Source organism: Odontesthes bonariensis, chromosome 10 (assembly GCF_027942865.1).
Source record: "Odontesthes bonariensis isolate fOdoBon6 chromosome 10, fOdoBon6.hap1, whole genome shotgun sequence".
Classification (NCBI taxonomy): domain Eukaryota; kingdom Metazoa; phylum Chordata; class Actinopteri; order Atheriniformes; family Atherinopsidae; genus Odontesthes; species Odontesthes bonariensis.
The window spans coordinates 17,682,971-17,698,853 of NC_134515.1; the positions used below are offsets into that span (position 1 = coordinate 17,682,971).

Genomic DNA, 15,883 nt, shown 5'->3' on the forward strand with positions numbered 1-15,883 from the left:
AACTTTTGAAACTATATTTTTATTACACATTTCTGCCAACGCATGTCAGCCTTGTCAGATGCGACACATTGCACATACAGAACTCTTAACAGTGCTCGAGGCAGAGCCTTACTAAAGTTACAGTAGCTCAATACTCAGAGGACCACAGTCACTAAAACTCACAAGAAGTTAAACAAAAATCTCTCACACAGTGACACAGACACAGACAAACACAAGGACCGACACTATTCAGGAGCTGAAGCATAGGTTGAGGATGAGCTGAGCCGTGGCTGCTTGAGAACGTACGGTTCCGTCTCCACGCCACAGACTTGGACCTTTGATGACAGCGGTGCCATCTTCTCTCCATACAGGGCAGGCGACCTAGCGTGGCGTATATGTGTGGGGATTATTTATGAGCAATAAACACGCAGTGGCCCAAGGAGGAGGACCCCAGCTCAGATGGGGTGCCTGAAGTTCTGGCCGGCAAAACGGGCCTTGTCACCGAGCTCCTCTTCAATCCTGAGAAAAGGGATGATAGTTTGTTAGGGGACACGAAAACTGATGCAATCACTTTTTTTTTTTGTTTGTTTGTTTTTATGAGCTGGTCATTTTTTGTTTTTGGTGCAAACTCACCTGAGGAGCTGGTTGTACTTGGCCAAACGCTCAGATCGGCAAGGTGCTCCCGTCTTGATCTGGGAAAAGGAATAGTACGACATTAGATCCAAGTCGGGCTTAAGTACCATATGAGGAAAAAAAAAAAATAATAATAATAAACTCAATTTACTTGTCCAGTGCAGAGGCCGACCACAAGGTCAGCAATGAAGGTGTCCTCCGTCTCTCCAGAGCGGTGGCTCACCATCACACCCCAGCCGTTGCTCTGGGCCATCTTGCAGCTATAAACAAAAAGGATGACCCCCTCCCCCTGTTAGTCAGCTTATTTCATGTTTACTGCCTGCAACAAGTGTGAGGGCACTGCTGAGGACACTCACGCCTTCAAGGACTCCGTGACCGAGCCAATCTGGTTGACTTTCAGCAGCAGACAGTTGCAGGACTTTTCAGCCACACCCTTGGCAATGCGTTTGGGGTTGGTGACAGTGAGGTCGTCTCCCACCACCTGGATGCTGGTGCTGGCTGTGAATTTGCTCCATGCCTCCCAGTCATCCTGGTCGAAGGGGTCCTCGATGGAAACAACTGCGAGGCAACAAAGAAAGACATAAGGGCCATTGTAAACAACAAACACACCAGCATCATTTCAGAAGAACATTTAGTGAGTTGTCCATCTCCAAAAGTTGCAATAATTATTTCTGTCACTTGGGTGCAGCGGAAACTACTAAATACCTCAACTCCTGTATGCTAATAAGCCTGTGCTAACTTAAACATGCATGTCCATTCATGCCGCTTGTTGTGGCCAAGAAAACAGAGTGAAGTGAAATACTGAATGGTTCTACACACAAAATATCCATGGCTTCATTTTTGCAATTTAATTTCTGCAAAAGCAGCATCCTCACTGGCACAGACAATGCTATGTTTCAAGCTGTAAAGGAAGACAAGTGTTAAAACCCACCAGGGTAATCTTTGACAAAGCTCCTATAGAGATCAGCCAGCTTGTCAGAAGAGATGTAGCGGCTGGGGTCATCTGGAGACTTGAAGTCCAGGTCATATTTGCCACCCTTGTAGAACTCAGAAGCGGCCACATCCATGCCGATAACAATCTTGTCAGTGTAGCCGGCCTTGGCAATTGCATTCTTTAGCAGCTCCAGAGCTGGCAAAAATAAAAAATACTGTGGTGAAAATGCAGCTAATGTGCTTCTATTCAAATCAAAGCAATCATTTTCATAGACGAGTAGCCACTGAGGACTCTGCACCGCTGGGGCATTTGTCCCATCAGCATGTTGACTTGACACTGGAGTCAGAGCTCAGGCCTTAATTTAGAAACTGGATGTCAGCCCTTAGAGTAAAATGACAAGTGAAGTGAATGGAGGGTCTAAGAATGCACTGCTTTCAAGACACTCCCCTGTGGGCATGTTAAAGAGAACTAAAAAGACTAAATGTTTCATGAAGCAGTTCTTACTCTGTTAAATAATGATCGATTACAAACCAACAGTGTGGCAGAGCAATTTCTCACACCTTCTTTGTTCTCCAGGATGTTGGGGGCGAAGCCGCCCTCATCTCCTACATTGGTGGCATCCTTGCCATATTTCTCCTTGATGACGTTCTTCAGGTTGTGGTAGACCTCGGCACCAACGCGCATTGCCTCCTTGAAGCTGCTGGCTCCAACAGGGAGGATCATGAACTCCTGCATGGCCAGCTTGTTGCCTGCATGGGAGCCGCCATTAATGACGTTGAAAGCCTGAGGAGAAAGCAGAGGCGATCAGCTTTCTAGTCCAGTGGAATCATGGCTGCCTATAATGATTAGTTGGATCACTTGCGAAGAGTTAATGTCCGCTAGGCCAACATCAATAGCTTCCAAAAGGCCTTCAGTTCATCGCTTAGCTAATTGCACCATTATGCTCACAGGGACAGGGAGAATGACTTCAGGGTTGCCAGCCAGGTCAGCAATGTGGCGGTAGAGGGGAACGCCCTTCTCTGCTGCACCAGCCTTGCACACAGCCAGGGAGACGCCCAGGATGGCATTGGCACCAAACTTAGCTGAGGGAGGAGGACAATCAATTCACTATGCCGTGTATAAAGTGCACGTCTATCCAGACTACATTTCTGCTGCCTGCATACAATGTATGAGTGATGACATTTTCCTTAACATCTACAGTATCATACTACAGTGTTAAAAATGTTACTCAATGTGCAAGTCAAATGTTGAATTTTCAACAAAAATGTGGACATTCCTCTCATTTTTCCCACCGTTCACTGAAGTCTAAACTGAAGTAGACTTAAGACACAAGCAATTATTTAATTCAGTGCGTTTAATTGGCTATTGAAAAATTAACAGCAAATATTTTTCCATTAGCTTTCCAGATGACAAAGTCCTAAGTGGCTCCGATACCCCCTCATCTTTTTAAGTGGACTGCTTGTTCTGTTGCCTTCTGACTAACCTCTCATTCTAATAAATTGTCGTTTGAATTAAATTCTCATGGGAGGTAAACGCGTCAGTGTGCAATATTTACAGGCTTGCTGACTGCAATCAGCCTTAGATGAAATAGATTAAGTTCAGCCAACGGCTCGTATTTATCTGGTGTGTCCTGGTCGTGCCGCGTTGACTGACGACATTTATTTGCATTTAACTTTGTTGCGCACTAAAAAAAAAAAATATTAAAAAATGTTGGGCTATGTAATCACTGATAAGTCATCAAGTTGTTAGTGGTTTAACAGCCTAAAAAGTTTGTTAACTGCAAACACAACAAGACAGATGATCCATATCAGTGCAAGATTAAACAAAGAGGTTTATTCATACCTTTGTATCAATGAATATGCTCATTTCAAGCGCCATGAAGGGATAAGATATTTTAAAACCATTCACTGATTTTCAATTATGCATATTCAATCTTTTACCTGGAATAAAAAGGAAAAATGACAAACTGGTATGGCCCTAAATTATTTCTAAAATGTTGAAATTGGGTCTAGTGCCCAGTGGGTGTTGCACATCTTCAGGAGAAGCAATAGAACAGCTTTCAACAGATGAAATACCTGGACTCAAGTTCTAGTTGTGTCCGATTACCTTAAAGTAAATACCTCACAAATCAAAACATCTTTATGAAGCAGCACGGTAGCGCCTTACATTTGTTTTCTGTCCCATCCATGTCGATCATCAGCTTGTCAATCTTCTCCTGCTCAATAACGCTCACATCCTGCATTAGACACAACAGGACAAGTTCAACAAATAGAAATAAAAGATTAACTTTAACCGATTTAATTAGTTAGCTCGGAAGAAAACACTCCAAGGATGTTAAGAGTAATGGAAGCGTCTCAGAACTGTACAACCGGAATTATGGTACAATCTATGCATCCTTTTAATTACACACAAATGGTAAAGCCACAACTAAAGAGACGCGTCAAGTTTAGGTTTTAAAACGGTACATGTAGCCATTTCAGACTTACTGCTCACAATGTATTGTAACATCATCACTTATGAAGTGCCATTAATTGTTTTCAGATTGAATTCAAGAAGCTGATCAATCAATGAGGTTTCTGACATTAGCACACAGTAATATTAGTCAAACAATAAATGGTCCTACCTTGCTAACCAGTGCAGGTGCAATAGTTTTATTGATATGCTCAACTGCTTTTGTGACACCTGCAAGGGACAAGCAGACCATGACTGACCCAGACAGAAGAAAACCATGCAGAGCAGGCGAGACAGATATCCACAGAGCATCCAATTTTATGTGAACGTCCAAGTAATTTATCATAAAATATCAACTTATTAATCCACTGATTATATTGCTTCATTTTTTAGGTCTGTGAACATCCGTTAGTGCCTGACGAGGTTAGATGCAAACTCATTCTTCATGCTGCTGTGCAGATGTTTTCACAGGAGTCATCCTGTTATGTTTTTCCACACACGTCATTTACCTGGTTACATAATGCAGGGGCCAAGAACTCATTTATATATTTTACTGCCCTTTTGACTCCTAACAGGAGGAAGAGAGATAAAGGAATCGGAAATGAAAAAGAGATGAATACAGACTTTGTAAAAGTGTTGCAATGACTTGAAGGAATGCAAAAGGATGGAAGTAAGCAGTAAGTTTAGAGCAGGGGAAAATCGATGGAGAAATCTTACCCTTGCCCATGTAGCGCGTCTTGTCATTGTCACGGAGCTCCAGAGCCTCGTAGATGCCTGTGGAAGCACCGCTGGGAACTGCAGCCCTGAAAAGACCTATCACACACAGAGGACATTTTGTTATCTCCACGTGCTCCGTCATTCCCAAAATTTACAACTAAAGATGGTAGCAATCACATGCTGTATGAGATATTACCGTGACAAACTACTTCCTGACTTTAAAGTCAGTGGCAATACAGAGCACATGATCTGCATACAAGAACATGTTTGATGAGGTATTGGGAGCGGGGGTTTGCTTATATCCACTCAGTCAGCTACAGTCTCTCTCTGTCAAAGAGGGAAGCACGGCAGTAACAGAGGAAGTTGTCCTGGCTCTGCAGCAGGAGGCTGTGATGTAACAGTAGAAGACAGGCTGCTACTGAGCATGTGCAGTGAATCTGTGGCAGGATACCAAACTACACCCACACATAAAAGGGTAGCCATTTTGGATTCCTTCAAAAGAAAAAAAAAAATGCACAAAAAAAAAATAATAATAATAATAATCTATTCATTTTGCTCAGTAGAGCGGCAGAGGTAGTGAGAGTCTGAGGGGATTTAAAGCTTAGGACAAGAGGACACAGCAGCTGTCTAGGCCACGAGTTCACACTGGACAAATCAGCTGGCAGCAGCACAGGAAGCTGGCAACCGTCCATCTATTCAGACTATAAATCAAGAGCTATCACAACCAAATCTGGAGAAAATGTAATCAAAAGACCTGACTCGTGGTTTTAAAATAGCATGAAAGAGTTTGTGGTCTGTTTTTTGCTCTGTTAGACACTTAATGATTGTGACAGGTACGCTCTGAGTGTAGGACACTCTCACTGCGGTCTGTCCCGTTAATGATGTCAAAACAACTGCTTGAATTGAAAGGCAATTGTCAAGAAAATAAATAAATAAAAAGGCCTTATTTAGAATAATTAGAACACTAGGCAATCATCCCGAACTATTGAAAAGATGTCTGGAGAATAGCCGGTTCAGTCGGGGCAGTTTCAGTCGCTTCCGTGTCAGTGATCATTCAGGTTGCCTCATCAACATTCAAAAGTCCTTTGAGCAGTTGAGCTTTTCTTTTGTTTCAGCTCACAAAACAGAACCCCCCCCCAGACAGAAGTCATTTGTTGATAGAATAAATAGATCTCAGCCTCAGGAGCCCTGAGGTCTCCTGCCCCTGAGTCTGGGTAGTTTATGTAAACTGAGGGAAGTCAACTGTAGGTCTAGTTCAGAAATATCTACCTTACACAAAATAAAAATGAACTTACAGGTATGATACAAGCACCTACTGTACTGCATGTGCTCCAAACAGGAACCATTACAGTAAGAGAGCTGCAGAGGCAGTGTGACATGACACCAGTTATTTTCACACATTCATTATTTGATCCACTCCGGAAAACTGAGCAGCCACACCAGCTTGAATTAACTCACCCCTTAACCATTTTTACCGACTATCCAATTACAAAAATAAGAAAATAGAACTGAATTCTGTCCAAAATGGTGATAATACTGAAGGATTATACATCAAGTGCAAAAACTTAATGGTTTTATTATCAAAAAAGTTCAAACTACCTGTTTTACAATATAGTTGTTAGAAGGTTAGTTGTGCCAGTCATTCCTCATTTCTAACAGCCCAATAAAACAAACCACAAATTAGCCTCAAGGAAGATTTTTTTAAACTGCACGACATCCTCTTTTCTTGACATCTTTTATTCTGATGAGCTAAAACTGGAAAAACCTTTAAAAACGATCCATCTTCCAGGAGGAAGAGACACGCAACAGATGTGTGTGAAGAACATCCACAAAAACCAGACATGACGGGTATACGATACCTTTCTTGGTGTATAGATCGACCTCCACAGTGGGGTTGCCACGGGAGTCAAAAATCTCACGAGCATGGATCTTCAGGATGGACATGGTTCTTGATCTGCGGGTGAAATGAGAGCAGAGGAATCACTACAGTGCGGCTCCACAGGAGAGGCAGAGGGACCACCCTGCTGCGTTACTCACCGAGTTCAAGTTTTAAGTGAGCACAGTGACTTGGCAAAAAGAAAATAATAATCTAAATGCTCAGTGACACAACGAAAAGCAATCTAAAGATTGAGTCCAGAGACAGGGCAATAAATCATCTCATTTGGTCCCTTAGCTCAAACCCGTGCATTAACCCTGGACACTGCCAGATGGATGAGAGCCAGCCAGGATGGCGGACTTTTGTTTAAGCCAGTGAGAGGCGTGGCTACTGCAGTAGCAGAAGAAAAAAAAAAAAAAAAAAAAAAGAAAAAAAAAACCTCTGCAGGTCCATTCAGTTCAACAAACATGTCAGATGACAAAAAAAAAACCTTGCAAAAAGTGCAATATTATCAATGCTTATGCAACAAATCTTTACAAAAGATAACGAGTGAGTGACCTGGCACGATTTAAATGTTTGGCTTGTCTTTGTTAAAGCATCACTCTGCTGATATCGATGACAAGCCTGAATTGTAACCTAATCTCACCCACCCCGTATCGAAATTTCAATAGCAGTGGTCAGAGAGGGTTTCAGGCCAGGCTGTCTGGCCATGATGCCTGTAGCGCTATATTGATCGCAGTTTGTTCAATACTGCCCCAAATGCCTGAATTGCCCTGCTCTGAATGTCCAACAGCATACTCTGAAGTTTAAAATGCATCAGAACCGATGGAATAATGTTGTCCTTAAAAGCCTGTGTGGAAACTTACCGCTGGTCAGAGAACACAAATTAACGCAGCTCAATGGAAAAAAGGGTTCATGGGGGTGGAATTTTAAAATCTCTAAAGCTTTTTAATATCAATGAATATACCAGAGTAATGAAAGCTTGCCAACAACAGCACTAGGTTTATTTTTTCCATTAGGAATCTATTGGTTGATCTATGGGTGGATATGTTCTAAATTTATTTTTTTTAAATCATGGGCTGAATGTCATTGGGTTTGAGCATTTGGCCCATACAGAAAATACGCTTAAAAAAGAAGTAATACATCTCTTTTTTGGGAATTTTTTTTTAATTCTTAAAAGACCAAATGATCAAACGAGTCATGAGCAACTTAGTTGTCGATCAATGAATTGTATAAAACTGTCCATTGACAATTTTTTTTTTTGTACCATTACAAAAACAAGCAGGTGAGCTACAGGAGCAGCACAAAATGGCTTCCATGGGCAAATAAATAATTAAGGCTAGATATTTGATAGTTTTCTAAAGTACCATTCATGCCCATGAGGCATCTCATGGACAATACAAGTATAGATTAGCAAGTAGTCAAAGTATTTTTTTTTTTGTACGAGTTTAATTAATATGAATGTTTTTTTTTAAATACCTTGAAAACTTCTTAAATGAACTTATAATCTGTTGACTGAATGACTCTAAATGTATGAAGCCTCTGGAGGCCCATTTGCTAGAAGCATGACAATGACTGTCTGTAGCAAACACTGCTGTGGTATTGCTCCACACAGTAATTTTCCTTTCCCCTGTGGACACACCTCCGCGTCTGCTGCAAGCAACTGGTAGCTGTCGGAGTCGTCTTTAAAACTGCGAGCAAAAGACACAGATAACGGCTCTTTCGCGACATAGAAAATCAGGCCGTACGCTGAAAGTTGGACATGCAACTTGACGCCCTTTTCCTCTAAATGGAGAGAGGTCTCACCAGCTGACGGCGAGGTTTAAAAATAGACGGTGGGCTACAAAATGCTCCATCCCGCAAAACACAAGACCGCGAGTTGAATATTTAAACGATGTTCAAGCCATGAAAAACAGGAAATAAACGACACGAGAGCCAGCTTACGCAAAAGGCAAGTCTTTCAGCTGTCGTCGAGGATGAAAAGCCAACATGTGGAGAGTTATTTTATGACAGTGGTTATAACACACACACCATTTCAGAAGAGGTCCTTAAATCTTAGCTTTTGTCTTCCCGTACATTCAATTGTCTTTTTGTTCTTCTTTAAAAAAAAAAAAAAAACAAGCAATAATGGGATTTAGTTACCTTTCCGGCCTAACTGTGTGCAAGGACGGTGCTGTCTGTCTCTCGTGCGGGCAGGCAGAGAAGGCGGTCGTGACGCTGCGAGCTGTATGATAAGTGGACGGAATCAGGAAGGAACGGAGCAACGGCGCCACCCCATTGGCTGAGACTGCCTCACGACATAGCTGAGAGCGAGTACGGGTGCACGTTCACCATCAGGAGTCAGACATCCCAAATGAAGGTGAAGAGGATGCGGATTTTCCATCTTAGCGATAACAACACCAGTTCATTCAAACCCTACAGTCAGAGAGAGGGAGAGTGGGGTTTTATTTTAAAGAGAATTATTGGGGGGGGGGGGTCTGACATTTTGCTGGAGCAGGAGTGTTTGAATTAAAAAGGGACTGCGATGCGGAAAGAAAGATGACGCAGAGATGAGTACGTGCAGAGAAGCAGGCAAGGATAGCCACGATCTCCCATGCAGTGTTCCGTTGTTGGTCACATGTCGGTTGTGGTCACGTTTCCTGGAAGTGACTCCTCTGGCCACCACGTGGTTTAAAAAAAAAAAAAAATTTAATGTCAGTGGGAATGGAGAAGTAAATCATCCAAGAACAACATGAAGTCCACACTTAACACTGACGAGTTGGTTCACGAATCTAAAGATGCCCAGAGGACGTTAAAGCCAGATGGGAGCATCGTAGTGATTGCTCAACACGTGGCTCTCACATTTTTAATTTCAGCTGAAATATATACATCTACATATTAGTTTTAGCCCAGATTTAGAGGTGTTTTCCCTAAGAATCGCACAATCGGTGTGTAGGTGTAGATTCTTCGTCCTCCAGATCATAGCAATCCTAAGAGTTGCCTGCACTGCTCATTTGGATATTGTAATAAGTTACAATATGAGTATTGGGTTTCTCCCCACAAATCTGCCGTCTCATTTTTGTAATGGCAGTTTTTCTTTTTTCTTTTTAATACAGCTGCGCAGTGCACAGCATCAATGGCAGCAGCAACAGTGTGATGAAATCCTGCTGCAGTGACCTTGAGGGGGGTCATTGTTTTAAAGCCAACTGCGCCACCTGGTGCTCGGGTACTCGGTAAAGCGTCGCAACAAGTATCTTGAGCAGACGTTTTCTCCCCCCAAGTATGAATGGATTTCAACAGGAAGTGTCTAAAAACAGGGCAATACTTGGTCCTGAATAGAGAGCAAATGGGCTACCTTTCTAGATTCCTGAAGACCTTTTACCTCTAATCTTAAAGACTTTTTCCACTTCAGGACTTACTGGCAAGAAGTGAAAACTTGTGACAAGAGAGGTTAAACGTCCTATAACCTATGAATGGAAACAAAAGTAAAAGACCAAGTGATATGAACCAAAAAAATGCAGACTAGAAGACCTGATGCTAAATAATTGGGGGGGGGGGGGGCTTAAATACGACTGAGTAATCAGTTAAATGGATGCAGGTATTAACAAACGGAGAGCAGCAGAGGTGAGGACATCAGAAACAGGCTCTGGGGACCTCTGGTGGTTTAATAAAGACAAGGCAAACGGAAAAATGCAAAACTCATTGTAAGTTTACCTCTATCTCTTACACTGATAACCAGAGACCATTAAACTAATCTCTTTTACTTCCAGTAGATCAAAATGCCAGAAAGAGCCGAGAGTGCGTGCCCTCAGTGTGTCCAGTGGGACTTATCCTGCAACTACATTTGGGATTCTGAACTGACTGTGAGTTTATGTGACGGACTGGTGACCTGTCCAGTGTGCCCCCATCCCACGTGGCCTGAAAAGGACGGAGTATAGATAAAGGATGGTTTTGTGTAGCGTAATGAAACAATGGTATAAATACTCTGGAAAAAGGAATAGTCAAATTATTTGTGTTTTGTAACGGAAATCACGTTGTAGAAACTCTCCACATCAAGTCCTGCTTTCAGAATTTTTCTTAATCGCACATCAGTATGAACAATATAATGTATCATGAGCCTCTGCGTCCTCGCCCGTCCTTTGGGTGGTGCATGGGTGTAGTTGTCCTCATCGGTTTCACTGGCTGCACCTGTGAAGGTGTGAATATACCAACCCGGTGCTCTTACTGCTGCTCACTGTGCTCTTGGTTGCACTGCTTTTTATGAGATGTTTCCCATTGTTTGGTTGTTTTATAATGAAATTTCCTAACATACACCGTGTTTTTCTCAATCCATGTGTTCAGTCTGCATTTAAGATGCAGCCCGGTGAGCCGGGTCGTAACAAATATAAAGCACATTATCTAGGGGGCAGCTAATTTTGCCTCCCTATGTACTGTTGTTTTACCGATTAGGAAACAGCATAACACTGTTTTAATTAATCATATGTGTTGCATGTAAAAATCAGCAAATTTACTACATATCACGAATGACATGTTGCCCCATACAAAACGAGGTTAAATACAACATGAGTTAAACCAACTCTTGTCAGTGATCAAAGAACAGAGAAGTTAATCAGCTAAAAAAATATAAATAATCATTTGAGTTTAAGCATAAAAGCCAGTTCCCTCCAGTCCATGTAGCAGTTGAATATTATGGGTTTTTTCCACTGTTGCTGACTGAAGGTCGCCTAATCGTCAGCTAAAAGTTAAATTATTAATCGACAATCCATCTGTCGTCTGTACCCAGTTCATCCTGTTCGGGGTCATGGGGCGTCTGGAACCAATCCCAGCTGAAAGGCAGACTACACCCTGGACAGGTCACCAGTCCATCAGAGTAAAAACACTGAGAAACAGACAGAAATACACACTCACACCTGCGTCCAATTTAGAATCACTATTCAACCCAACATTCAGGAATCATAAATGATCAATTGACTGAAAGACTAAGAATCGCTCTCTGGACCTTGTTCGCCGCAAATGTTTCGACTTGTCATCGTAATAAGAGCCCACGTGTCACTGATAACTTGAGTATTTGTAAGTCACACTTTCCAGTGAGGCGGCACACGCAGCACCAACATACAAAAACTAACATCCCTGAATTGGAGCTCAGCTGTTATCAGTCCTGTTGTTCACCACGTTTGCTTTCCCCACAGGGACATGTCACCTCTTCTTTGTTAAAGAAAAAAAAAAATGAAAAGGCAAACAGTAAATTTATAGAGAAAGAAAACAGGAGATTGCACTCTTGGGACATGCAGCATTTGAGACATTTATCGAGGGAGACAGCTACTTATTTAACATCTTTTAATACTAAATACAAACATTTGGAGCACCTATCATAGCACTAACTAATCCAATGATGATGAATAACACATCACTGCTTTTTAGATCATTTCAGAGACAATTACCTTGCCATTGGAAGGTATTTAGGCTCCATCAGCACAGTTTCTTTTGAACATTGAACCGATGACCTCGTGAAAAATATCTGCACAGAACTGGACCAACAACAGACCGGTCACATGTTTGTGAAAGTAAGATAACTTATCTGTGACTGTTTTTACACATTACAAAAGCAGAATCAATGGATATATAAAATCTAAACCTCCGTGTCTTTTTTTATAACTTACAACTAATTTGATGTGACTTGAAAATGAGAGCCTGCTGTTCAAAATAATGTTGAAAAAAGTCGTGATGAGTCATTTAAATAACGCATAAGCGGTTTCATTTCAAAGAAATTTATGACAATTGCAGTTCTTCTCAAAGTGTCAACGGGGAAATTGTGAAACTTTGCTGTAAAATGTGAACGTGACATTGTGTAAGACCTGCTTAGTCACTGCCTCGCCAACTAGAAGACTGATAAGGACATTTTGTCTGTGCACGATCAATGATAATCTGTTGGTCTGCACACGAATGTTTACAGCATGTTGCTGCCAGCCAGTCTTAAAGTTGACTAGTGGCAGCCCCTCTCTGATGCATGAGGGAAAAGCATGAAAACTCTTTTTCCACCACACGAGCCAGAGACGGCAGCATATTTTGGTGAGCTGGCTCTTGAGGAATCCAGAATCCTATTAGCAATCAGAAGAGCCGGATCTAAGTGCATGCCCTGTACGTGACTAAGACCACACACACAATCCTGTATTCTTTAGAGAAAAACTTCTAACACCGGCTGTCCTCATAGAAACGTCTGCTGCTGCCTTTTTGCATTAAAAGCATAGAGCACAGTTGTCCCAGAGGACCTTCTGTGTGACTCACAGATTGGATGAACTGAACAGCTGTGAAAATGTGCAACCGTGAGAGCAAGACGTTCCTTGGAAAGAGCATTCATACTCAGTGGTTCCTGGTTAAAAACTGTAAGTAAAGACCAACATTAAGACTCATCACTTCTCTCTAATTCTAATTCTCTATATATACATATATATATATATATATATATGTATATATATTTATATATATATATATTATATTTTTGCTCAAACACAGTAACTGTTGTCACACCCATGTGGTTCCAGGAGACGCAACTTGCCCTGATCTATGAGTGTGCATGATTTGAGTGCTCGCTTGATGCATTGAAGGAAACTAGTTCCAGTTTTCACCCAAGCCAAGAAAAGCAATAACTCTGATTGTTTTATGACTTATAACTTATACACACACCAAAAGCACTTCACAGAGTGAACCATCTCAGTCTGTATGTATTTGCAAGAGATTAATTTCTCTCGAAGCAGCATAGAAGTGCAAAAATAGTTGAAAAGTATTGTTTTAAAAAAGTTGCGGTGTTAGATGGGAAATGATAAAAAGAGGTAAAAAGACAATATCAATGATGTTCAATTGAACGTGACTCAAGATAAACAGTGGCATAGAAATATGACAACATGAAAGAAATAAAAAACACAGTCATTGAATAATGCTGGACAGGAATGTTAGAGTGTGAATAGTTTAGCAAAAATAATTACTAAAACGGACCACCAGATTCACAAGATTTTAACCTGATACTCTTGAAAAAAATGGATGTTCGGTGTAATATTTCTCTCATTTGGCTTATAGAGATACAAACAGCCTCTGTTAAAGTCAAACTCAGGATCCCTGCAATGTTGTTGTTGTTTTGATTGTTTGTGCACAGCTTTGCTGTGAGTTCTAGCCCACATTTAAGCTGCCGCGTTCAAAAAAAATGTGACTTTCTTTGAAAGACGGATGCTTTGTTTTGTTAATTTGTCTTCTTTGCTCTGGCCTGTCTGCAGCTGAATCATACAGTTGTCTACATTTCAAACTCACCTTATGTGGGCTTTTAAAGTACCAGCTTGCTCTTGGTTAGTACAATTACACCATTAAAGTTTCCAAGATCTTAAATACTGTCATTGCCGTCATCCCGGAGGTCAACCTAGTGATTAACTAAAGAAGAGGACAGTCAAGGTTCATCTCTAGTACAGCATTAAGGGGCATCATGTCTGTGGCTTCTCCATGACCTCAGTCTTTGTGGAAGCAGAAAGTCCACTCCTGTCCTCTCACCCCTACAGGTCAGTTCTGGCCTGGTTTTGGCTGTTAGCCAAACAGAGTAATAACTGGTATCATTCAACGGCAAGCTGCAGTCCAGAAAGGAAGGATGTGTGTGGAACAATGAAAGTCTTTAATAATACTGGGTCCTTTGATCACTTTGTAACCTAATCGAGCCAGTGCACATAAAAAAACACACTTACAGTGATGAAAGAGAAAGCACATCCTCTTTTCCGATGACAAGGTTTCGCAGTATAGATCACAATAAAAAAAAAAAAAGAATTATCTGGTTCTTACCAGGTCTTGAAATTCAGTAAATACAACCTCAGACAACCAACAACATATAACATCTGTGCTAATATTTATTCAAGAAAAACTAAGCTGTGTTGTGTGAAAAATGATGTACATCCTGTGATTCGTTAGTTTGTAGAACCACCTTTAGAAGCAGTAACTAATCGTTTTCTGTTGGAGGTTGTCAGTCTCTCGCATCATTCCGGAGTTGCTCCGTACAACATTGTTGGAAATTTATTACACGTATCTCTGGATAAACCAGATAAATAATTTAGTTTTTAAGGGGGTTCATAAAAGTTGCTTCAGTTGATTGAGGTATGCAGCATTCATGTACTCACATATCTCTTAAAGTCCCACCACAGCATTACAGTCAGGTTGAGTTCTGGACATTGACTGGACCGCTGCAACGCCTCGATTCTTTTCCTTTTCAGACATTAAGTTGTAGATTTGCTGCTGTGTTTGGGATCGTTGTCCTGCTGTGTGACCCACTTTCAGACAAGCTTTAGCAGTCAGACAGATGGCCAAATATCTTACTCTGGAATACTTTGGTATACGGAGGAGTTCATGGCCGACTCAGTGACTGCAATGTACCCAGGGCCTGTGGCTGCAAAACAAACCCCAATCATCAGCCCTCTTTCACTGTACTTCACAGTTGGCATAAGGTGTTTGTGCTGATGTGCTAGAATAGAAACAGAATAGAAAAATACTTTATTCATCCCCCAGTGGGAGAAATTCAATGCTGTGTTTTATGCAAACGTGCTGCTGTGCGTTATGACCGAACATCTCCACTGTGCTCTCGTCTGTTCAGGGAACATTGTTCCAGCAGTCTTGTGGTCTGCTCAGCTACAACTTTTAAAAAAAAACCTGACCTGTGCTGCCGTGTTTGTTTTGGAGGGGCATTTCACAGTGTGACCTCGGGGTGAACTTGCTGGGACGTTCACACCTGGGACGATTGACAACTGTCTTGATTGTATTCTTTCTCACTGTAGAATGATGGACTCCACATATTTTAGAAATGGCTTTAAAACCTTTCCCAAATTGACAGGCAACAACATCTACTTCTCTACGATCACTGCTGATGTCTTTCTTTCTTGGCATTGTGTTAACACTTAACCCACACCTGAATACTCCAGAGCAGCAAACTGCCAAAACTTCCGTTTTTAAAGAGGTGTTCAAACCTGCGAATAATCATTTAATCTCACGATTCAGTCACTTTGATTAAATGATTGAATGATTAGCTGCACCTGGCCACTACTTACCCTCTCTTTGCTTCGATGAAAGCATTAAAGTGTTTCAGACTTTAATGAAACACTTTAATGCTAAGTTTCGGACTTATTTTTTTAATGTCAAGTGTTGTTATTTACCCCACAGTGGGAGGCACAGAGTAACCTCCCCTGCAGAGGATAAGGTTCTTTGTGTATCTAGTTTGTGTAACAAAAAGCTTAACTGTTCCTCAGCTTACGGCTCCACCTAACTGTCCGTATCAACTGTCTAGAGACGGC

At 41.5% G+C, this 15,883-nt stretch overlaps 1 protein-coding gene across 3 annotated transcripts; it reads right to left on the reverse strand.

Annotated features, from left to right (window-relative positions):
- eno1a (enolase 1a, (alpha)) lies at nt 1-8,841 on the reverse strand. Of its 3 annotated transcripts, none has more exons than XM_075476568.1 (12): nt 8,733-8,841; nt 6,574-6,668; nt 4,715-4,810; nt 4,170-4,228; nt 3,713-3,782; nt 2,495-2,628; nt 2,107-2,329; nt 1,544-1,741; nt 969-1,170; nt 764-872; nt 613-671; nt 1-498 (listed from the first exon to the last, which is right to left on the reverse strand). In XM_075476568.1, exons 2-12 carry the CDS (start codon nt 6,656-6,658, stop codon nt 435-437), a joined length of 1,299 nt encoding a protein of 432 aa, XP_075332683.1. In that variant the 5' UTR covers nt 6,659-6,668; nt 8,733-8,841; the 3' UTR covers nt 1-434. The 3 variants fall into 3 exon arrangements, with proteins under 3 accessions (XP_075332683.1, XP_075332685.1, XP_075332684.1); XM_075476570.1 differs by lacking the exon at nt 4,170-4,228 and adding an exon at nt 4,507-4,565; XM_075476569.1 differs by lacking the exon at nt 8,733-8,841 and adding an exon at nt 8,622-8,641.
- Nucleotides 8,842-15,883: the final 7,042 nt, after the last annotated feature.